Source organism: Etheostoma spectabile, chromosome 21 (assembly GCF_008692095.1).
Source record: "Etheostoma spectabile isolate EspeVRDwgs_2016 chromosome 21, UIUC_Espe_1.0, whole genome shotgun sequence".
In the NCBI taxonomy this organism is placed as follows: Eukaryota; Metazoa; Chordata; class Actinopteri; order Perciformes; family Percidae; genus Etheostoma; species Etheostoma spectabile.
This window is the reverse complement of record NC_045753.1, coordinates 8120892-8144825: the sequence shown is the minus strand read 5'-3', so window position 1 is coordinate 8144825 and position 23934 is coordinate 8120892. Positions and strand designations below refer to the sequence as shown.

The window sequence follows — 23934 nt, the reverse complement described above, 5'->3', positions numbered from 1 at the left end:
GGATTAAAACCCCAACTTCACAACACATTCTATTTTCAACTGTGCCTCCCATAATGCTTTGGAGGATGTAAACCGGAAACATAATGTCACCATGGATACAGTGGGTTATGCTGTGGGCTACTAGACTGGGTAAACCCAGACCGATCTGCCGCTGATTTGATTTCGCCCTGCAGCTCAGGCTGGAAACCTGTACATGTATCTATCCTGCTTCACTAACAAATTTGTGGGAACCAATCACAAACTGGCTTATCCACCTAGCGCGCTATCGGCGGGTTTAACACAATGACAATAGAGTAGCGACGGCAAGCAGCTTTTAGTTTACATTCAACATGGCGGCCACCGAAGCTCAGCAACCTGTTGATGGCGCTGTCTGCAAAGTACGTCACCCGGATCGTTGGTCTGATTGGTTGAAGGACTATCCAATTGCGTACAGACTATGCCCGTTGATCACGCCTCTTGTGCAGTAGAAAATACAGAGCAGACTCACCAGGCTAATGTTCAATAATGAAAGACTGAGCTTGTTCTGGTGATTGCCAGACTAGTGAGCTACAACTTTAGCTCTGTTTTAACGTCTTCATATGTTTACATGTTGACACCAATAAAAGGATGTTGAGTTAGATATTAGCGGTTCCTTTTTGCAGTGTACCCATGGATGTACACACAAGTATGATGGGACGATTCTCAGGAAAGTTCTGGAGTTAAAAGAATAAAATATAATATACATTTTTGCTATGATTGAACTAAGCAGTTTTATGGAAGTTTCTTTGCAATGGACATCAGAGATAATGATATCTTTAGAGAGTTCAGTCCCACTGAATCTCAAACTATACGATTATGTCGGTGTGTTCACATTCCACTGAGTTATGACTCTGTATCTTCGGGACATCTGTGTATGAGCTGTCTGTCACAACCTCTGCTGCAACTGCAGACTGTAAACGGGCCGAATAAGCGGGTCAAACTACGCTAACCAATTCCCCAGCATGCACCTGTCTCTTTCACCTCACACAGCATCTTTGTCTCACATCTCTCCCTTCACAGTTTAAAAACCTCTTCATTCTGCTGAAATTTAAGAAAAATTCATTACATTTTCGCCTCTTACACTTTTTTTTTTCAGTCCTTTTTTGAAGATAATTTTATTGAACTAAAATACTGCATATTGTATTGGAAAATGAAGCCAACATTAATGGTCCATCTTCCCCTTTTTTATAGAGTTGTTATTTATTTTGTGGTTCAGCAGGCTGTGCCTGCATTTGTTTGCTGGTTTAAAAAGTGCTTTTTTTTGCGCAGGGAACACAGACTTTTGGATCCTACTAATCACCTCCAGCAGCCCAACATTTGAGAGCTCAACAAATAAAAACAGAATGAAACAAAAATATGAGCACTTTTTAATTATAACTATTTGTTAATGATCTCTTATTTAATTTCCCATGCACTTAAAGAACAACTTCCGAGGGTATTTTGCCCTAGGCCCACACTAACGTCTGTCAGAATAAAAACAAAAAGAGAAATATTTCTCTTAATACTTTTTAGAAAACAACATTCAACTAAAGTTATCTGACTCACTGATCAGAGCTGCTCCTCTCCTCCTCCTGGGTTTGTGCTCTGGGTTTGTACATCTCCTCCTCTTCCTCCTCATCCTCGTAGTCTATACTCTTACTGTCAGGTAGCGGAGGTGTAGCAGTGGGCGGAGTGCGAGAGGGATGGGGGGACCCCACCCAGCTGACTATGCCCGGCTCAGCCAGGCCGTTCTGGGCTGGCGACTCGAAGAATGCCGGCTCCATAGGATCTATTCCTTCCTCCACACTGCTCTGAGCGCGAGCAATGTGGCTCTTCCTCATGGCGCCCATCTTCTGGGAGTCCTCCTCTCCCTCCTCCTCATCCTCCGCACCTCCATCCAGATCATCATCAAAGGAAATGATGTTGGTGATTTTCTTTTTCCTCCGGCGCTCCTTCCTCAGCCCTGAGTCTGGGTGGGAAGGGGTGAAGAAAAGAAGTGAACGACAACCTCAATTTAAAAAACCTGAGTGAAGTGAGACTTTGAATTCCGTACGTTTCACCCGTCTGGACTAGCTGCCACTGAATGTTCATACAGTAAAGTTTAGTACTGGTGACATCAGCATCTTAAGTTCATTTCAATTAAGCCTTTCTAATTCACTGTTCATCTGTGGTCCAACTCCCTCTTCCTTTTCAAAGCCAAAAGGCCAGGCTGTGCAATAGGGAGCCTACCAATGAATACTCTGAATGGGTTCCTACCTTGAGGAACTGGCACCCAGCTTAGAATTTACATTCATTCAGTTCAAATTTAAAAGCGTGTTCATCCCACTGAGCAGAACATAAGAGGAGAAAACGGTGGAAGTTGCTCCTGCTGGAATAGACCGGGGCAGACAGCTAAATGAGGTCAAAGGAGGGACCGACATATTGGAAGTTTTTTTCATTTCATGGGGGATTTCATCACTGCTGCAGCACTCTGCTGCAGAAGCCTTGTGTCGCATCCACTGGATTTGTTCCACCAGTGCATTCATTCTACATGCTCCAACTTAATCATATGTTTTTATTTACTTTATATTTGTGCTGGTTCTGTGATGCTTTAGTGACATAAACACTTGTTCTAGGATTAAATTTACAGCATCTGGGTGATTTATTTCATGTTAGACCCGGAGGAACAAGATGTATAGCTCATTGTATTCAAGGGGTGGACTAAACAACCGAAACACCTACAAATACTCTGGAAAAAAAGATGTCATGTCTGCAAACTTTTTGAGGAAGTGTTTGATTATTGCAGCTGGTGCATAAATTACAAAAAAAGTGTGAGAGAAATCTGTGAGAGGAAAACAGGCTAAAGAAAAAAGTCTACTTTTCAATTCTTTCACAGCATTTATATTGTACTGTAAATTATTTGGTGCACCCTCTGTGTGTTGCAACCAAAACTAACAAGTCAATGTTAAAGATTTGTGATTCCTACCAGCAGAGCTGCTGCGTGGTAGGACAGGCAGTGGGTCTGAGACCCCGTCCACTCTGGGGGTGAAGCCGGGCACCACGGCTGTGGCGGTGCTGATCTCTCGCAGCAGGCTGCTGACCCCCTGAGTCGACTCTTTCCACAGGCTGCCGATGCCCTGCGTGGACTCCTTGAGGAGGTGGGACACCGAGGAGCCTCCTCGCGTCACCCCGCCGTTCAGGTCAGTGTTGTCTACGTTGATGGCAAACAGGATGGAGTTCAGACCTGAACAGCGTAGCATGAAGAGAGAGAGGGGAAATGTAATTTTTGACAGATCCGTGTAATAAAATCATATAAAGCTTTTGAACTTCCGCAAAGTGCTTTGTAAGCTTTTCTGGGCGCGGGCAGTCAGAGTGGGCAACCTAAGATGAACTCAGGCTATCTGCCTGTGTCTGAGCAGAGAGGAAAGGCTCTGGCACAAGATCAGTGGTTTGTATTCTTAATATTTTAGAGTTTGTGCTCATCAATAGTTCAACAGTAAGAGCACAGACATTACCACTAATAGGGTTAGGACGTTAATTCCCACCAAATCTAGTCATGACAAACAAGTAAAGTGCAGCGTCAGTTAATTTACAGCTTTTACAGCTGCTCCGTTTGTGTGAAGCATGCTTAAATTTCAATGAGATTAAAAGCAAGCTGTAATGCTCATTAAACACCAGCAGATACCATCTTTGGATATATAAAATATGGGGACACGACTTTACTGTTTTTATATCTTTACCACTAATGGGGCAAAAAATATAAATATCAATATAAATCAAAAGGGCTTTCCCTCTGTACGTCAGCCATTTAGGATAACTCAAACTCAAATTGTCAGGCTCAGCTGTATGTTGTCAGACGTAGCTCAACTTTGATCGTGTTATATTAACCTGCTAAATGTTAACATGTGACCATACAAATTGTGAAAACAAATGCAAAAATGACCATGATATCATGTTATTTTTTAGCTAATGTTACATTATATGAATTTGTAACATTAGTTATAACATTATATATTTAACATTAGCATGTAATTAGTATGTGTAGACTTGCCAACATGTTGAATGGTGGCATGTAGCACACAGGTCGTATGTCATATGCCTGTTGGGTATGCTATAAAGCATGACACGCAACATTAACATGGTAACTGGTGTACACTTCCCTTTGAGTGGCATTTCAAACAACAGTAATGTTTACCATGGAGCTAGCACTTGACACACCCCCGACCCCACCGCAGTCTGGTGTGTACTATGTTTATCTGCAACATTTAAACGCAAACTCACCTGCAGCCATGGTGGGGAGCATACTTGCTCTCTCTTCGTCAAGAATAAAAGCCCAGTCTTCATAGTAAGTTCTAGAAAACAGAGAGGTAAAGTAACATCTCTTATCAAGACAAAGAAAGAAAAACAAAAAACTGCACAGCTGAGGAAATACCAGCTGCAAAGAGCCTAACAGTGGAGGTGAATAGATTCTGGAGTGGCAGTATAACGCACGCAAAGAGCATGCATGCAAGATCACGCTGATATGTCGACATTTAAAAACATTTTGTCACATGAAATTGTAAATATCTTTATTATTGAGATCACTGAACTACAGTAAAAGTGAAAAATAAAATCATACGTACAGTATGATCTTCAAATAAAGCCACACACACACACACACACACACACACACACACACACACACAACTAACCCCAGGCGTGGGCGGTCAGCCAGCAGTGTGTGCAGGTAGCGCTCCAGCGAGTGCTCGTTGAGGGCGCAGCGCAGCCAGGCACGGCCCCGGCCCAGCTCGGAGGAGATGTGACGTAGGGAGTAGAACCGCTGGAGCTCGTGGCGGTTCAGATGCTCCTTCACATAGAACCAGAAAGTTAACTCTGGTGAGGGGATGAAAAGAGAGACGAAGAGGAAAGACAGACAAACAAGGAGAGAATAAGTTATATCTCATTTGTGGGGGGGTGGGGGGGGGAACTGTTCTGAGTCACATGAGAGGTCCAAAAGGCCAGGGAATCAGTGGCAAAAACACTATTTGAGTCCTGAGAGTCGGCACATTCATTAACACATAGCCACACCCCCTTCCACACAGCTCCATCCTGACCTCCTAACGGTTTCCTCTCCATATTTTGCACTCACCCCAGAAGTCTTACAATTGTATTATTTTCTATAAAAACAGGGAAAAACAGATAAAAGGACCAAAAAAAAATCATGTGGGTCTGTGTCAAGTTTTTTCGTAATTAATAGGAATGAGTCTTATACTACTGTTTTGCATATGATTAGCATATAACCCCAGAATAATGTGTTAAAGTTATTGCCGCTATTTCTGGCTTTAACAAAGGGTTTGGCTTCATTAGGAAGCTCCAAATCCAAGAGTTCAGCCACAATCCTTTCTTCTAATTGACTGTGAACTACAGGAAAATGTCAGATATGCTAATGGTAATGACGTGGTTGCCATTACACAAGTCCTGCATTTCTCCTCCATCTGGAATTAATAGCCACAAGGTTGTTAAATATGACACAGTAGAAACAATTCAGTATAATGTGAAACTAATGTCCCTAAAAGGTCTTTATAAGCCCTGATGGCTGCGAATAAAACCGAATCTCAGAGCTTTTTATACTGTTCATTTCCGCATGGAAACACCATAGACTAGTGTTTCTTATACAGTGGGTACATGCAAAGGCGGAGTAGCTCAAATAATTTGATAAACCAGAAATTAGTCTTTCATCTCTTTCAAAAATATGTCCACACATTGTGAGTCAACTATAGTCTCGCTATGCCAGACCGTCCTCCGCAGACGTGGAGGATGGTTGGTCCAGCGGGACTAAAATCCGCACGGAGCCGCTGCAAAATAGCCTCGGATAGGAATTTGGACTTTCAAAAGTTGTTTTATTTGTGAAAGAGAAAATTCACATTGGACAGACAGTCTTGCTCGGGAGTCTTCAATGTTTTTTAAGCCAAAGACTCCCTAACTGAAAAAAAAAGATGGAACGGGGACCCTCTACTACAAAGAAAATTAAGTTGCATATTAAACTGGGCCTACAATAACATGTAGGGTGGCCTAAAGCCTTCATATCTTTGTTTGCATAGGCTATTAAAAAAGTCTAATAACTGTTGGCATGATTTAATAAATGTTAAACATACATGTGGCACAGCAAATCCTTAAAATTAACTGTATCTGTGGATGAAACCTCAGTGACTACCTTACCCATAGGCCGGTGAGCCATTTATCAGTGGGGATTTATATTTGCTAATAATATGTTGGATTCATGTTGTGACTTTTTCATTTTTGAAAAAAAACTTAATAATTTGGAGGCCCCCCTGCATTGACTCTGAGGACCCCCTGTTGAAGACCCCTGGTCTAGCTAGCAGTCTGGATTTACCCTGCAGAGATCTGAGGAGCAGTTAACCATAGTCCTCAGAAATCCACTGGAGTTTAAAATTTCAACACAAAGAAAGCAAAAGGAAATAGACATCGGCAAAAAGATAAGTATCCAGCGTTGTTTCCTGACGCACCGGAGGAAAGTGGAACGTTAAGAATTTAGACTAAGTCAACTACAATAACTGAACACAATTCGTTGCAACTTAGTAAATGAAAAATAGTTAGCAAGCAAGCAAAGTAAAACATTTGGCTAAAAGTAAAATGAGGATAAATGGTTGCAAAAGATGGATAACTGGTTAACTTAAATAGCTAAAAGTAATATAGTTGGCACAGTCAAAACACAGTAGCTAGCTAAAAGTAAAGGATGAGCTGTTATAGACAGCTAAAAGAAATGGTCAAAACTGTAATAGATTAAACCGTTAAAATACTAAGCTAATTAAAAAAGCTAATACTTCTGGATTTATAGTTAAATAGTTGACTTAAAGTAATGTATAAAAACGGTTGAAATTGTGAGCAAAAGGTAATGGATAAATGGTTGAAACAGTTAGCTAAAAGTAATGGATAAACATTAATTAGCTAGCTAAAAAATAATGCTTGAATTGTTGAAACAGGTAGCTAAAAATAATAGATAAACAGATTAAATAGTTAGCTAAAAGTAATGGATAAACAGATGTAATAGTTAGCTTAATATAACGGATAAATGGTTGAATCAGTTAGCTAAAAGTAATGGATAAACGGATTAACTAGCTAGCTAAAAATAATGGATAAATTGTTGAAACAGGTAGCTAAAATTAATAGATTAAATAGTTAGCTAAAAGTAATGGATAAACAGATGGAATAGTTAGCTAAAAGTAACGGATAAACAGTTGAAATGGTTAGCTAAAAGTAATGGAGTAATATGTAAAAACAGCTATAATAAATTAAATTATAAGTAATAAATATACAGTTAAAACTTCATGTTGTAGTAATACAAATGCAAACTTAACCAAACACACCTAAACATTTACAGTTCAATTTTATTAACACATTATTATTAAAAGCTCCACTATTATACCAACTTTATATCATGTGGCTAAATAATATCCAGTTTAGAATCACTTCAAATCACAGATGTTTCACATGATGATGAATGGTGCTCGACACCATCTAGACAAAAAAGGGTTGGGAACCCCTGCAATAGAGAACAAATCTTGACAGCGACACATAAAAACATGAGACTTATTTAGTGGGATGAAGACAATAACAAGCTCCTTTCTTTCAAAAAACATTTCAAATAAATGTCAAGTGGAAGGGTTGCTGTAATTAAATGATTGAAATATTTAAACCAAGTTGTTTTTTTAGGGCTGCACTACTACATCAACTGGAAATATCCCAGATGTCTTTCATATTTTTGTGCCAGCTATAATTTCATCTCCCCGTAGTTCAGCATGCCATAGGCTGTTTGGCATCTTTGAGATCTTGACTGGAATTTAAAACAAACGTCGGAGGGTTTGAACAATGCTTGAGCACACAGCGTGCATTTATAATGACACTTTCTAGGAGCGCAAAGAAACAGCAGGTGTGCTGCCCACCACAGACTGAGACAGAGACGGAGGCTTAAAGACTGACAGATAAGGACAACAGAAAGAGTGAAACAGGGAAGCAGGGACCTTCCTAAGCATGCCATTTTGAACACTATCTGTAGTCTTGCCATCTGGTCTCACAGCCAGGTTATGCGCGTTTGTGCATGTGGTTGTCCTGCAGCTCGGAGCTTCCCACTGACACATCTGTGTCCTCCAACCCTCCATGACTTCCAAAATAACAAGCTACGCTACTTTGTAGCAAGGTTAGCACTCAGTTCTGCTGTTTCCAAAGTAAATGCTGTAGGTTAAAGTTAAGTTGCCACCTTGAGTTCCAACTTTTGACCAGAGTTTAACAGGCACCATGCAGCCAGCTAATTATCGTACCTCCTTCAGTCTTGGTGCTGAAGCCTGCAGCCTGCTTCAGAGCAGCGGCGGTGAGAGCCAGACCTCGGCTCTTCCGCAGGCCATGCTGCAACACCGCTTCAAACTGGGCACACAGACAGATCACCCTGCAGAGACAAAGACATGTTATTGGAGTATGTGCCCCCTATGAGTGTTTTTATGGCACTTACATTTATGGATGCACTTTAAAATCCGCTAGGACCATCATTTACAGTTTCAAATAAAATGATAAAAACTTAAAAAAAAGAAAATGGTACTGCTAAAAACTGTAGCTACAACCTCAAAATAACATCTGAGCAGCACAGGATATGACATTTTGATCAAATATTTCTCACTGACAGTATGAAGCTCTGATGAAAAATGGTTGGTACATCATCTTTCATACATAATTCATTTTTCCTTTTTTTTGAATGTCATAACTTTCTTTTTGCATAGATATGATGGTAAATACTGTAAAGTTCTCCAAACATTCTGAAATCTCTGAGATGCTCCTTAAAATATCCCTCTGAGTTAAGAGCAGTATTGCCAAGCCAACCAAAAGATAAGGTTATTTCATTCATTGTAGTGTAGTGTAGTGTGTAGCTGGGCATTTGCCAGAATGCTGAACAGAAGAGGCTAAAGGTATGAGCCTACAGCATCAAGTGTCTTTTAGCTAAACAAGCAAACCAAACTGCCTCTTGGGGGCTGAATAAACCACAATGATATAACTAAAGAATTCCTTGGTAACGGGCAGCTTCTCTTACCTGCTGTCCGAGTCTGTGGCAATCTCCTTTCTTCCTCCAAAGCGGATTTGGCACTGGAAATATATGTATGTATAAGGGTCAATGAAAGATATTAACATAGTATAGTACAAATCCCAATTCCAATGAAGTTGGGGCATTGTGTAAAACGTAACTAAAACCAAAATTCAGTGATTGTACAAATCCTTTTCAACCCATATTCAATTGAATACACTACAAAAAACAAGATATGTAATGTTCAAAATGATACTGCCTTGGTTGTTTTTTTTTTGCAAATATTCACTGAATTGATGCCTGCAACACGTTCCAAAAAAGCTGGGACAGGGGCATGTTTACCACTGTCACATCACCTTTCCCTTTAACAACACTCTATGAGCGTTTGGGAACTGAGGACACTGTTGAAGCTTTGTTGTTGAATTCTTTCCCTTCCTTAATGTACGACTTCAGTAGCTCAACAGTCCAGAGTCTTTGTTGTCATATTTTGCGCTTCATACGGGCCAAACATTTTAACCCTCATCCCACATCACCCGTTTTCCTATCAATGTTCTTTTTAACTTCCCATTTATAATTACCCAAAATAACATGAGTGATTCCAAACAACGCTCTTCGGCAAGTACAAATTTCTACTTTCATTAATTTTGGGGTGTCTTATTCCATTTTATAGCATTTGAGAAAAAAAAATTGAAGTGATTTTGAAATAGTATTGAGTAAAAGTTGACATATTCCAGTCTGATTATCCATCAACATACATTCCTTTAATTTTAGTCAAAATAATCACTCATTTCTGCTTTTCTTTCTCAAACATTAGGTATAATTTCCTATAAATGAGGTTTATTGAACATACATTCCAAAAATAACTGTAAAACTAAAGTTAATAAGTTAGTGTTATGTAGTAAAAAAAAAAACTTTGAAATTGTTGAAAAAAATGGACAAAAACGTAAAAAACAGTTAAAAACATGGATAGAAACCGTCAACAAAAGTGTTAGTTTTCAATTTTGATGGGAAGACAACAAAAGGGTTAATGGGAGGCAGGTCTGGACTGCCGGTCTAGTACCCGCACTATGTTACTACAAAGCCACGCTGTTGTAACACAAGCAGGATGTGGCTTGGCATTGTCTTGCTGAAATATGCAGGGACGTCCCTGAAAAAGTGGTTGCTTGGATGGCAGCATATGTTGCTCCAAAACCAATGTGCACCTTTCAGCATTAATGGTGCCTTCACAGATGTGCAAGTTGCCCATGCCATGGGCACTAACGCACACCCATACATCACGGATGTTTGCTCTGATGACAATCTGGATGGTCTTTTTCCTCTTTGGCCCGGAGGACATGACGTCCATGATTTCCAAAAACTATTTAAAATGTGGACCCATCAGAACATGGCCCACTTTTCCACTTTGCGTCAGTCCATCTCAGATGAGCTCGGGCCAAGAGAAGCAGACAGCGTTCCTGGGTGTTGATATATGGTTTTCTCTTTGCACAGTAGAGCTCCTTTCATACCCAATCATTCATGACACTCACCGGTTTCCAACTTACCTATTTACCTGTGGAATGTTCAGGTGACTATTTGCAAAAAAAGTAATAGTTCATCAGTTTGAACATTAAATATCTTCTCTTTGTAGTGTATTTTATGGAATATAGGTTAAACAGGATTAGCAAATTGTTGTATTCTCTTTTTATTTACATTTTACACAATGTCCTAACTTCATTGGAATTGGAGTTTATATACTATGATAAAGTAGGAAATAGTGAGGGAAATGAGACATAGTTTAAGGTGCAGTAGTATGGTATAGAATGACATAATATTGTACAGTACAACAACATAACAATGTTAATAATATAACAAAAACAACATCAACATATATGCATATGTAATATACAATATAATATGGATACAACATGAAATTGTTTATGATACAGTATATAACAAGAGTGTATCAATAGTAAGATGCAGTATGTCATCGGTCCAGCAGTGTTCCGCATGGACCAGACATAGTGGAGAAATGGCTCCGTGTTTGACGTTATGGTCCGTGGTTCACGCTGCAGCTGTTCAGTCTGATAGTAGCAGGTACACAGGAGCATCTGAGGAGCCCCGTTTTGCCCCTGGGGTGGGTAGTACCAGTGGCTGAATGGGCTGCCCATCATGGAAGGGATGAGAGGAGATGCCTAGGATGGCTTTAATGTTGTCCTTCATTCGCCTTCCCCTTAATTCAGACTGGCTAGTTGTAGCCAGATCCCAGAGCTGGCCTTCCCTTTGTTCAGTCTGCTGGCCTCACCAGTCTTGATCTTACCAGTCCGGCACACCACAACAAAAAACAGTGCGCCGGCAGGCTACTACAGACTGATAAAATATCTTCAGGAGCAGCCTGTTGCACAAACTGAAGGACCCGAGCCCCCTCAGGAAGAACAGTCACATCCGTCCCCTTTTGAAAACGGGATCTGTGTCGTGAGACCAGTCCAGTTTTTTATTGATATGAACCCCAAGGTACCTGTATGACACCATCCTCCCCACTTCCTCCCCATGGATGGTAACTGGGACACGAAGCCTCCTATTGCCGTTGTCATTGTCATTATATCTAAAACAATGGAGAAAGCTTTGCCAGGCCGCAGGAACCAGAGTTAAACCCGAAGTCTTCGGTGTATAATGTGAAGAGGAATAGCACCAGAACAGTTCCTTGAGGTGCGCTGGTGTTGCTAGTCACAACCTCAGAGGTTTAGTCATCCACTCTGACGGCCACAGTACGTATAATAGCCCATGCAGTCCCCACTTTCTTTTGCCTCTATGAAACCACTCATATTCTACTCATTAATGTTTTCCCTATATATACTCAACATATTTGCACTTAATTCAATAGAAGGTTAAGTTGCACAGGTGTAAGCAGTGCTCAGTTTTGCTTCCTCTAGTGTGTGCACAGTGAATAAAGGAACTAATAGGTACTCTAACACCACAAACCAATTGTAAATACTTCACATGATAAGGTGAAGTGATTTTTTTTAAACCATGCATGCCCTGGCAGATTTTGGAATAAAGCATGGTACTATGATCTCGACCGTAAAGAACGTACAAATAACCTGACTCACCTGTTTGACGGCATCCAGCAGTCTCTCCAGGAGGTGCTGTCTCTTGGTATCACTCTGCTGAGTGCCTGCAAAGGTGAACAGACAAACAAAGGAAATTACCCAAATGTAGTTTGGTGATGGATTAAGACAATAAATTACCAGTCATTGCAGTCATACCTGTGTAAATGACACATGTTTAAGAGGAGAGGAAGGAAATAAACTGCTGGCGAAAGTCATGGCCATCACAGTCAGTATGGAAACAGTTTGTTTATAACGTTTTCCTGTTCAAACACAATCTTCTACAAGCTGCTACCCCGATGGACCAGCTCTGGGCCAAGTGCTTTGCCAAAGGGCACCCTGACAGTGGAAGCTGGAGCAATCCCTTTCAGCCACCCACACATTAGCAACTGGTCATAACCACACTTCTATAACCTCAAGGCTAGTCTCAAGATAACTGCCTCTCGTGTTAACCTGCCACTTCAAAACCAAACTATTGTGTTTTTCCAGGTTGTCACAGGGAACTCAACAGCATGTGGGTATTCGGCGGTGCTGTTAGTCATGCATTGGCCAGATTCACATTCACAAGAGCGTTCATACAGTGTTGAATTGCTTTCATTTTCCTTTCTTTTACTTACATTGCTAAGGTTTGACGGACCAGAAAGGTAATTTGCTGTGTATTAGCATTGGGGAAGTAGCTGCAGTGCCTTTAACAAGTCAGCAGAAATCCCAAACTTAATGTCTGGAGGGAACTGATAAGTTACTAAATCTGCTCTTGCATTCATGATGTGTTTTTTTTTTGTGGGAGAGTGACAAGCAAAAGGCAATGAGACAACCAAACTCACCGTTCATCCTGACAGCCAGACTCCGATAGTAGTGACATCCAAGCTAAAACGGTTTCCCGCCGATAGAATGTGCTTTTAACCATAAAGAGCACAGGCTAGCGATGCACCGGGGCCATGCTGCCACTGTAGCCGAGCTGGACCCACTCAACCGCGGCGTGGTAGCTGATGCTCACACGGTGAACAGAGAGGCCTGCCGGGGACCCGCTGGGGCTGTCCACAGTCTGACATGTAAGAGTTGTATCAAGCCTGGTGAGCAGATAAACTGTATTAAGTACAAGCCGAATTGTAGTTTCACAGCCATGAAGGGACCCGTCTAAAATGTGGAGGTCGGTTTTGGAGAGGAATGAAGTGTTTCAGTAGGAAGCCTGTGGCACTGCGAGAAAAGGAAACGGACTCACTGAGCAGTGTTAACATCACATGACAAAACACAGAGCTGTCATATGACAGGAGAGTCTTATAGGGAGTTGGAGTCTTTTTGTAAGCGTTCAGGAACTACAAAAGTTAACTTTTACATGCAGAGATAGGATTAAAAAAGGCAGGGTGAAGCAACATTAACACATCACTTATTTTATTGAAAAAATAAATATAAATATATACATATATATGCAGTGAACATGGTATATATATATCATAAGCCCTACTCTGTGTGTGTGTGTGTGTGTGTGTGTGTGTGTGTGTGTGTGTGTGTGTGTGTGTGTGTGTGTGTGTGTGTGTGTGTGTGTGTGTGTGTGTGTGTGTGTGTGTGTTTGTTCTAAAATGCAGTTCAAATTAGCCCTTTTCTATTATCCTTTGATATGTGGTCTATTTGCAGCTAATTTAAGTGATGTCAAAGTCAGTTTTATGGGTATTGAGATGGTGCAAATACTTTTTGTAACTAAATGTCTTATATATTTCCTTGTCATCGAGTGGGGTACTCTAGCCTGAACTACTACTTGGACAGGAGCCAGCATCACCATGTCTAATATATGTCTAATGTATTTCATAACATAATACATCAACATAACTAAGACTATAGAATTGTAAAAATTCAATGTAAAAATTCAATAAAAAATAAGGCTACGTCAAACTAGTCAAGGGACACACAAGGGGTCCTGGTATATTCTCAGTTGTACGGGGTCCTTGGCTGAAAAAACATTAAGAACCTCTGGTCTAATGGACAACCCACAGTATAACTGTACATCCAATTACATCATCTTTTCTAAGTCCTTTTCAAAGAATTTTCCATCACATATCAGTTCCTTTCTGGGAAATTATGAGAAACCATTGGAACCAAAAAAAAAAAACTGTTGGCACTCATCTGTATGTATTTAAAATATACATCACTGTAGGGTGATATCCACAGTAGAACACAAAGATACAGAAGAATTTTGATCATTCCATTGCAATATTTAGATGACATTTAAGAACTATTCTGACAACATATTTTCTCTCCAAATGAAGGTTGGACCTCGTAGCAGCATCATGTGTCCCAACACGATTTCACGGAATGATGGCACAACTAGACCAAAGCAAAAAAAGTGCTAAAAAACAAGTGTTGGAAAAACAAGTGTATATAAAAATCAGCTGATGATATCTTGCTTAAAACCACTTCAAAGTTAATAAAATGAAAACTGATTTGCCTTTTAAATGCATTGGCTATTACTGATAATTTGTGGTTCATTTAAGGAAGTGCAACACAACCCAATGATCAGTTCTGATCTGATTAGACTCAGTTATCTTTGGCAAGAAAATTAATGAGATAAACGGCACCAAGGGCATATAAATCAATGAATGTATTCACCATGGACCGATGGATGCACATTCAATTTCTATTATCTATGATTAATGTATAAAAAACTAAAGAGGGGGTGGGACCAGACAAGTTCTTAACTTCTCCATACCCCTTTTAAACATCAACATTATTTTGAGTTTTGTATTTGTTGCTGAGGATCCCATTTGTTTTTCTTTTTTTATTGCTTGATATATGATTCCCATGGTTCACACATTATTTTAGCAAACTAACAATGGTTTTAATTACAATTTGACATTATCAGTGATGACGAGTGAGGAATCCGAATCAGGTTTTTTTTTGCCAAGTAAGTCCTAACAAGGAATTTGCCTTGGTGGTTGATACATATATAAACAATACACACATATTAAACATTATTATGAAACATATTAATGCCAGAAAAAGGATTTTTTTAAAAATGGAACAATGCCAAAAGACCCTTTCCTTCTTTTGAACTGGTTGCTTTATATTCTAAAGGATGAGGCTGTTGATATACAGTACATTTTTACTAGTGTGAAGAAATCTCCTGAAAATACCATTGGCTTTGACTTCTCTGTTCTGAAGGCCAAATCCATTGGTTCCTACTGCAGAATACATATTTAAAGAGGCTCAGGTAGCTCCTGAACACAGCTGTGCACTGTAGTGAGTAACACTAGAAGCAGTGAATAAAAGATTACTACACATTTATTGTATTATTTCCGACAGCAGGGCAGCGTTTGTGACATTTCATGTATTTATTTCAGGATAATACTGGCCTTTCAATCAACCTCTGGAGCTGGGATCAGACTCAGGTTGATTTGTAAACACTTTGGCGATTCACTGGCTTTTGATCTAGTGCCAGTAACGGGATAAATTTCCATTTGTCCAATTCCTTTTTTTATAACAAATACATTTCCATCATCCTCAGCTGTACTTTTGTGTCCTTGGCTTCTCCTGTGAGCTCAGAGAGAGCCTCTGCTCCTGCAAAGCACATAAAACCAGCAGATGAAACCAGTTTGGATTAAAGCCGCTGATTTATGGGTATCATGACTCAATTAGGAGTAATCAGATGATCTGAGATTCTTCACAGTCCGCTGAAATCTGTACTCTGATCACTTTGGTCATATCTAATCTAAGAGATATTGTCAGACCAGACATGGAAGAGATTGTCTGTGATTTAGATAACTCAAGATGACTTTAGATTTCTCCTTTACTTGGAGGCTACAGTCTGGATACTCAATCTGAAAAGAGTTTCTTTAAAAAAAAGAAAAGGCTCTTAACAATGACTGGGCACTTTTAGTGTTTGATCTTATACATTCATACTAGTTATGCTTTGCTTTTACATGGTTAGCTCTGTCAAGATATAACCCATTTAATGCCCATACGGTTTATGTGTGGGATGTGAACTGTGACTGTGGGCCTTTGAAGCCACTTCAGTTCAGAAACTGTGTCTTTAACAAACCGTCAGGACTTGTGTACAGTTGTGGTGTCATAACTATACTCTACATAGGTAGAAAGTGCCGCTACAGCGCTGTTACAGTCAATCCCCGGCTGCAGTGAAAGTGCTGAGACTCAGAGAGCACAGCTCGGGAAAACCAAAAAAGCTGACCAATCAGAGGCTTACAGACAGACAGAAAGTGAATACTGGCATAGGCGTAATTTACAGGGGGGATGGGGGGGCTACCCCCCCACATACCCACACCTACCCAAATAATAAAAATGGCCAGTGCAACCCGCCCCAAAAAACTATTGAAAATTCCTTTGCATAAATAAAGTCATTTGCACCATAAATTGTTGCAAAAATATTCACCAGAACGTAGAAATTGATGTGTTTGACATTGAAAATTTAAATTTTGCTCAACTCCTCCAATGTTAAACTCAAAGTTACTCCTTTGAATACTGGTATTTTCAGACAGATAGTCAAATTTGAACATTACAGCATGTAAACATGTTCTAGTAGAAACCCCAAATAACCTGAAAATTAACCTGAAAATGATCATAACATGGGACCTTTAAAGCACTGGCTAAACCAGAAGATGAAGGAAGAATCACAACAACTTTATTTCCACTTTATTTCCACCGTCTGATATGGTGTGCTACTACTAGTGTTTGTATTAAAAAACATGTGACGATGCATGGGGTAGGTTTGAGAGAGTTCAATATTTAGTACATAAAGGGATATAGAATTTCTCTACCATAATTATACTCCTGTCGGCTGCAAATGTCTATAAGGCGGTTAAATAACCTACTAAAATGTTGTAAAAATGTCAACAACCAGAAGATTTTTCAGCTATTTTTGGTGGCTAGTCAAATATTTCTTAGAGAAGAGGTGTTGCCACACCCCCGGACATCACCTTTGTAATTATTTACTATACAGAAGCAGAGCAACATTATTTAACCATTATAATTAATGCGTAGGACTTCCCTTGGGTACAGATTGGTGTGTGCAGATTGTAGTTAAATGGCTGTTTTCTCGCTGCTTTGCAGGAGAAGAGTGTATCTCTCTCTGAAATGTCAGCTGGAGAAGTTCACCTTCAAGCAAACAAATGTGACATCACAAACATGAAAGCCAATCACGGTCCAGTTTGCAAATACAGATTGAAATACACAATCACCATGGGAGGCTTCAAACCTCCAGGGACTTTTCAGTACAGTTGGAGACAATTTTGAACATACTTGATCTGTACAGCTGAGATTATTAAGTATCAATTTACCAGTATTCACAAAATAAATAAATATTCTGGTCACATTTTACCCAATTAAAAGTCAGCCTCATCACAACTTATTATACCCTTTAAATTTATATTGACACCACATGCCTACGCTCCAAAATCTGTGAATCAAAACTAAATTGTGGCCGAAGAGAATGCTGAGATTTCCAAATCCGAGCCTGTGTAATAGTGGGCAAAGTTGACATCTTATCAGCGAGATAAGAACATGTGGATGTTATCCAGACAAGACTTCAGTGTTGTCTAATCATTACTGGTGCATGTTAGCAAAGCAAACACAGAAACCAAATCCATTTTAACCCAACGAGCAAAGGAAGCAATGATAAAGATCCAGGTTCAGTGACTCTCCGTGTCCTTTTTACAGTCCGCAGTGGGTTAGCTCACACTGACAATGTCTCTCTCACTAATCCTTTAGGCGAGGCGGCGATGGTGCTGTCGTAGATAGTGGAGAGCGACACCTCTGTACCAGTGTTTGAAGCTGTGTTGTTGCCTGCGGGGTCTTCTTTGACGGACCTGCTGACCTTTCTGAAAGAGTTCCTGATCCTGCTGGAGAGGCGGTCGGACACGCGCCTCACCGCCCGGCTCAGTCCACGGTTCTTCAGCTTGATCAGGCCCACGTCGTCCTCCAGCTCCTCAGGTGGCACGTCAATGTTCCCCGAGTACCAGAACACCCACCAGATCAGGCTTAGGAAGATGACGATAGCCCCCGCGTAAATGAACAAATCATGGATAGCGAGCCCTCCAAACACCCCCACCATCATGATGAAGACACCTAGTATGTCGTGGGCCACTGCGAACCAGAAGGAGCACTTGCAGCGGCCAACTCCTCCATACCTTGTCTCCGTGACTGGATCCACCTGTACAGATGTTGACATGTTGGCAGTGGGGATCCTCCAAACCAAGTTCCCTGTGTTAATCCAGATGCAGCACAGTGAAGTGTAAACCCTCATTCACTCATATACACACACACACACACACACACACACACACACACGAAACAACCTGCAGTGGTCAAAGTACAATGTACGCAAGCAGTTATCATCAGCGAGAAACACAGCAGCTTTATGACTGTAGGATGATTCACAAGAAACAGTTGCATCATTGTTGACAAAAAAAAAATAGTTCCCACTTTCACAGTACAGTCATTTCTATTCAAGCACCCCCTGGCAGTAGCGCTTGCGCCTCTGCTTCTCTTTCAGTATGGGGATCCACACCAGCCCCATCACCACAAACATCAGCCCGATGGACAGGCAGGCCGAGGCCACAGAGTGGTATGCTTCAGTCACCCCCACTGACTGGAGGAGGAGGAGGAGTCCGCCCGCAGCAGACATCAGGGAGCCCATCACCATCACGATGATGGGTTTGTGGAGGTGGGCCCAGCCCGCAGGGTCTGGACACAGGCTTTGACTCCCAGCATCATCTGGGAATGAAGTTTCTCCAGTTGCTTCCATGGTTGCTACACAGAGCAGTGCCTGTTACCGCTTTGTTTCTTCCTCTGACACATGAATAATGGAGACACCAGCCACTGAACATCCACAGCGCCTCTTGAGCTTGTCCCGTCTGCTCCGCCAGTCCCGGGTGGAATCAATGCAGCCACCTCTTCAGACCCATGTGAAGGAGTTATATCCTCTCTATGATCAACACGAGATTGTGCATCTCTTACTCTCTTGCCCAGTAACCTGTGAACACTGTAATTCCAGATGGCCCACCACGCCCACACAGCATAGGAAGGACTTGAAGGGAGAGATGAATAGACAGACTCAGCCCACCTGTTGACAACAATATCGTGACCATCTTGTTGCATTATACCTCTGAATAAATACAATGCATGTAGAAATTAGGGGAAATTCATTAAGCAATGGCTCAGATCATTATATATACTTATTAAGGTACAAAGCCTCATAGATGTTCCCACATAGCATTGTCATATGAGAGCAGCAAGCAGCAGCTGTACAAGCCTTGATCTCAATAACAATAGGCATGTCATTGGATACAACTGGCAGCTATACATGCACAGCGTTGATGGCTCAATTCACCACGCGCAAACAGGGCTCAAGGCTATGCACTTCAGATGTTAAAGCACACAAAAGGTGCATACAGAGTACGTTAACAAGTGTATGAAATGATGTAGTATTCTATAGAAACTAATGGTGATAGCACTGCCGATTAAAAACCAAGGTTTAAAAAAAAAAAACGTATGTGTTCAAATTATTAACACCAAAAACAAAAGACGTAATAATTCTTCGTACAAGTCATTCTGCAGCCATGAGTTGACTCGTTTGGAGACATGCACTCTGGGAGAATCCATTACATACAAGGTGTCTTTTAAGCTAACTTAGCTTGACTTAATGATAATTAAATATATCTGTATTATCTCCTTCATGCTGACAACTACTCTCAAAAAGAGGAAAAGGTGTAAGAAATGTAATACTTTTTTGTCAAGTCAACAATAATACCCAAATGTAAACATGTATGTTCCATTCAATAAGTAGTAGCCAAAATAGTTTATAAATCCCCACTTTTACTTTACATAAATAACCCCTGGCCAAGCCGTCAGAAGTATTTTATAGGTCTTTCTTCACAGTCACATTTTGACATGGCAGGAAAACCGCACATCTAATTAATTAATTAGTCTTATGGCTGCACTGTTTAAACCATACTAGTTTTAGGGCATGTCACTGTGTATGCTATCACTAACACGGCTTATCAATACACTTAAATAAAACTAAAAAAAAACTATTGGTACTAGTAGTTCCACCTGTGATGATAGAACCGTCTCCTTTGACAAAGGCCTATTGTTACAAAGAACTCAGGGAACACAAGATAGCCATGGATAGTTTCAGATACGTTTATAATCTGCTTCATCCAAGGAAAAAAAAGACAACAGAATGAATATATTGACGATCAATAATCTGGTCCTGTGTACTGTGTAAAATGTCCATGTTGAGAGAGTAACGTGCAAAGATGCTCTACTGAGAATCATTTCACTTTAGGCACTTTTCTTTTTACTTTAGAGTCAGTCTTGCCAGCCTTCTTGGTCATTTTGTTTGGCGATTGTCTTCCTTTCTTGGCTGCAGCAGGTTTGGGTGCCTTCTCCAGCTGCTTCTTTTTGGATGGTTTCTACAAGGAAAGAAAGAAATGAGGGTCCGCAGTCCACATACACAACACTGCCTGAGTTAGTTGAAATATTTAACTATATCAAGTATTTAAATTTAGAAGCTGGGAGTAGCACTGACCTGCAGCTTAGGCTTTTTGTTAGGCGTCGCTATGGGAACCAGCTGAGGGATTTCTTCCTCCTCCACATTTTTCTCCTCTTCAGCAGTATCTGTTTGCTTTGCGTCCTCTGTCTTGTTCTTCTTTGCCTGCTTTTTGGCTGCAGCTCCCTAAAAACCCCAAACACACAAGGTGGTTATTTTACACGTCGTTTCTATAAATCTAGCTCGGACACAAGACGAACATTGGAGTGCAAACTTGCTCTCACCGCTTTCTTGGACGCCTGAGCATGTTTCCCTGCCTCCAGCACGCTGAGGTGGTTCAGGTTGGAGGTGTAGATGGGCAGGGACACGGACGTTTGACTCTTTATGTGGATGAGCTTCACCACGGGTCCTTTCTGTAAACAGCAATGCAAAAATATAATACATAAATCGGGGGGGGGGGGGGGGGGGGGGGGGGGGGGAGGTATTTCAGAGCTTGGGGTGGCCAAACGTTAAAATGTCTGTACAAGCCCTAAAGCAACAAACAACAATGTTGATGAAAACGCTTCTCTGGGCAGCTGGACTCACCGTGCGGAGTTTGGCCGCCACGGTTTGGACAGCAGCCTCGATGTTTTCTGTCACCTCATCTGCAGTCATTCCGGCGTGGGCAACGCGGGCCATGCTACAATACAGATCCATCAAATGAGTTACTGCAGGGTTACTATGGGAATCTCGAATGTGACACTGTAAACGGCATCAATACAAGTAACAATGAAAGGTGTTTCTGTGTATTTCCGGTCCACATTACATGTTGTGTATCAAAGGTGTAGAGACAGGCTCCACAGAATGAGGAGGTCCATCTGGATTCACATTGACTCTCTTTGGCACCAGCAATGCCCCACATCAAAACACCTCACAGAATCAACAGGGTTGCTAAGAGGTGCTCTTAATTTGACGAGACATAAAACATTCCGCGAAACTACAATTGTTTTGTTTGTCTTGCTGAAGCAATACTACAGCACGGCCGGTGTCCCGGGAGCTATAATAGAAAGGTTAGTTACACAGAGAGCTGAATTAAGCGGTTTATAAAAAGGAAGAGCAGCAGAGCGAATCTCACCAGCAGCAGCCCTTGTTGGTAACCTTCAAGCTGGTGCCCTGGATGACTCTCTGGATGTCTCTGGCCAGATGTTTGCTCTGCAGGTTCACAGACAGCGGCTCTCTGATAAAGACAGAAATGGGTGTTAGGATACGTCTACAGAAAAACTAATTTCGGTACTAAATGTGTAAAATAAAAAACACATTTAACATTACTTAACATTATATGGGTCATTTATTTGCTCCATTTTGCGATTTGAGGACAACTTTCTTTTTACTTATATTGTTCTACATGTTCAATTACATTTCAGCACATTAGGAACTCAATTAGTAAGGTACCTGTAAAAACTGCCTTCTGTTTTTATAACCCATTTCTTACATTTTCTCAAACAGTCCCTCTGACACGAATAGGATCAAAAGTTACTCTTAAAAATGAGATCAACACCTCCTGTTGGCTGTGTATTGAAGATATTAGGAATTGAAGGTACAACCTCTGACAACACAAAGACAAAGGGCTTACTTTTTCCTCTGGTAGAAATGTTTTCCGAGGTGGGATGGCAGCAGGCGGCGGATGCGGTCGTCAGAAAGGAACAAGTCACAGTTCCCCAGCAGACGGCGCTTGGCTTCATACGGTTTGTACTCCGTCCTCAGGGCTTTGTATGGGATGATCTGCTCCGGACACATGGACATTTGCCATCAATCTAAATGTTTTCCAAAAACCTGGTAAAACACCAGTGGCTTTGTAAGATGTAACTAACCAGCCACTGGCTAGTCAACCAATTTTGCTGTAATACGTATACCATATTTCTTAATCTCCTCCGTGCATTTATCCCAGCTGAGCAATGAGTTTGTCTGCAGCTGGTCTTGTAAGAATGATCAAATCAATAGCTGCATAATGACTGTGACAGGTAGATACCTCAGTGATGTTTTTCACTCCCTTCTCCTCCAGCAGCTTCCTATAGAACCTCTGGGTCTGCTCCGAGGTCATGTTGGGCTCATCTTTGGTGAAGAGGCAAATATCGTCTGTGTCGGACCGCTGGCCATGGGGCAAGGGACTGAGGGCGGAATGAGACGTCACGTCAATATCAACTATGTCGGGTAGACGAGAGTAAATATCTGCTACACAAGAACTACAGGTCGGGGATGAAGGCTGCTTTACGGTCCTGTCTGGTGGACTCACATGCGGATGGACTGTGCCACTTTGGGGATCTTCCAGAGGGTGAAGAGCATGCTGATCTGTTGAGTCTCGTCCAGGAACAGGGAGTCACCGGTCGACTTGGTTTTCAGGAAAGCCTGCAAAGCCTGGACGGCCTTTTTGACCTAGCAGAGACATTAGCTCCGTTGTCACAAAAGACTTTGGAAACCCACCGACAAACTTCTTCCAGAGTTCTAGGGATTCCGACTTGTTGCTGCTCCACTATGAATTAGCTTCGTCGCTAAACCCATAGCTAGATAGAAATACATCACGTAAAAACAGTCTGTGTGCTAGACCAGCGAGCAAACATGCTAACGGTAGCTGATACCAGCTAGCTTATAGCTACTGTCGACTCATAACGCTAATTACAGTCATGTTAACGTTTAATAACCGAAATTATAGTTATAACGAGTTTAAATGTACTGCAGCGGTAAAAGCATTTTGTTTTTTACCTGTGCCCGGTCCAACACAACTCCTGCTCCATCCGCCATGCTGTCTGCTTCACACGTGGGAACTGTAGACACGCATGCGCAATTGGTATACTCTACGTCACATAATACAAACAACTTTATTTGAACGAAACCTCTGAACAGCCAGGAGAGTAAATAAGGTTGGCGCATAGATATGTGTACGAGGATGTCTCCTGATTGTTTTAATTCAATTTAAAATGATGGATATAGATATTGCAGTCTTTAAATGTAAATATTTGTATTGAATGTTTCATTAAATACTTTGGTAACTTGCAAATGTGTGGCATCTTAAAAGGGATTAAAAATAGCAGCTTTTAAATCTGAGGAGTTGACAAAGTACATCCAATTATATTAATATAAAAATGCAAAAATAAACAAAAGGACAGAAACCTTCTACAGTAGTATGCTAAATGTCAAGATCTGGTATTAATATTGATACTGTGGATATTGATTTACCCATCCCAAATGGGAATACTTATGCAAAAGGAATACAAATACACCTTTCTGTTGCAGCCTGATCATTTATTTTCAGTTTCAATTATGTAACAGCT

At 41.0% G+C, this 23934-nt stretch overlaps 4 protein-coding genes across 4 annotated transcripts in view; all 4 read right to left on the bottom strand.

The window, feature by feature from the left end:
* The window catches only part of snx29 (sorting nexin 29), a 173164-nt gene extending 159809 nt beyond the window's left edge, over window positions 1–13355 (bottom strand). The window contains exons 1-8 of the mRNA XM_032501504.1: window positions 12954–13355; window positions 12133–12197; window positions 9056–9108; window positions 8295–8419; window positions 4668–4848; window positions 4258–4328; window positions 2963–3220; window positions 1564–1966 (exon numbers count right to left, since the gene is read on the bottom strand). Of these exons, the coding sequence (XP_032357395.1) occupies window positions 1564–1966; window positions 2963–3220; window positions 4258–4328; window positions 4668–4848; window positions 8295–8419; window positions 9056–9108; window positions 12133–12197; window positions 12954–12960 (1163 nt within the window). The 5' untranslated portion in view covers window positions 12961–13355. The remainder of the gene's footprint in view (window positions 1–1563; window positions 1967–2962; window positions 3221–4257; window positions 4329–4667; window positions 4849–8294; window positions 8420–9055; window positions 9109–12132; window positions 12198–12953) is intronic.
* A 4433-nt stretch (window positions 13356–17788) lies between these two features.
* Window positions 17789–18425, bottom strand: LOC116670849 (transmembrane protein 238-like). The gene has a single exon (XM_032501549.1). The coding sequence runs from the start codon at window positions 18377–18379 to the stop codon at window positions 17810–17812; it is 570 nt and encodes a 189-aa protein (XP_032357440.1). The 5' UTR covers window positions 18380–18425; the 3' UTR covers window positions 17789–17809.
* A 105-nt stretch (window positions 18426–18530) lies between these two features.
* On the bottom strand, window positions 18531–19580 carry LOC116670861 (phosphoinositide-interacting protein-like). The gene has a single exon (XM_032501562.1). The coding sequence runs from the start codon at window positions 18878–18880 to the stop codon at window positions 18578–18580; it is 303 nt and encodes a 100-aa protein (XP_032357453.1). The 5' UTR covers window positions 18881–19580; the 3' UTR covers window positions 18531–18577.
* A 426-nt stretch (window positions 19581–20006) lies between these two features.
* On the bottom strand, window positions 20007–23478 carry rsl1d1 (ribosomal L1 domain containing 1). Its single transcript, XM_032501536.1, has 9 exons — window positions 23366–23478; window positions 22899–23038; window positions 22635–22773; window positions 22239–22387; window positions 21741–21842; window positions 21212–21305; window positions 20911–21039; window positions 20666–20812; window positions 20007–20549 (listed from the first exon to the last, which is right to left on the bottom strand). Exons 1-9 carry the CDS (start codon window positions 23402–23404, stop codon window positions 20409–20411), a joined length of 1080 nt encoding a protein of 359 aa, XP_032357427.1. The 5' UTR covers window positions 23405–23478; the 3' UTR covers window positions 20007–20408.
* Window positions 23479–23934: the final 456 nt, after the last annotated feature.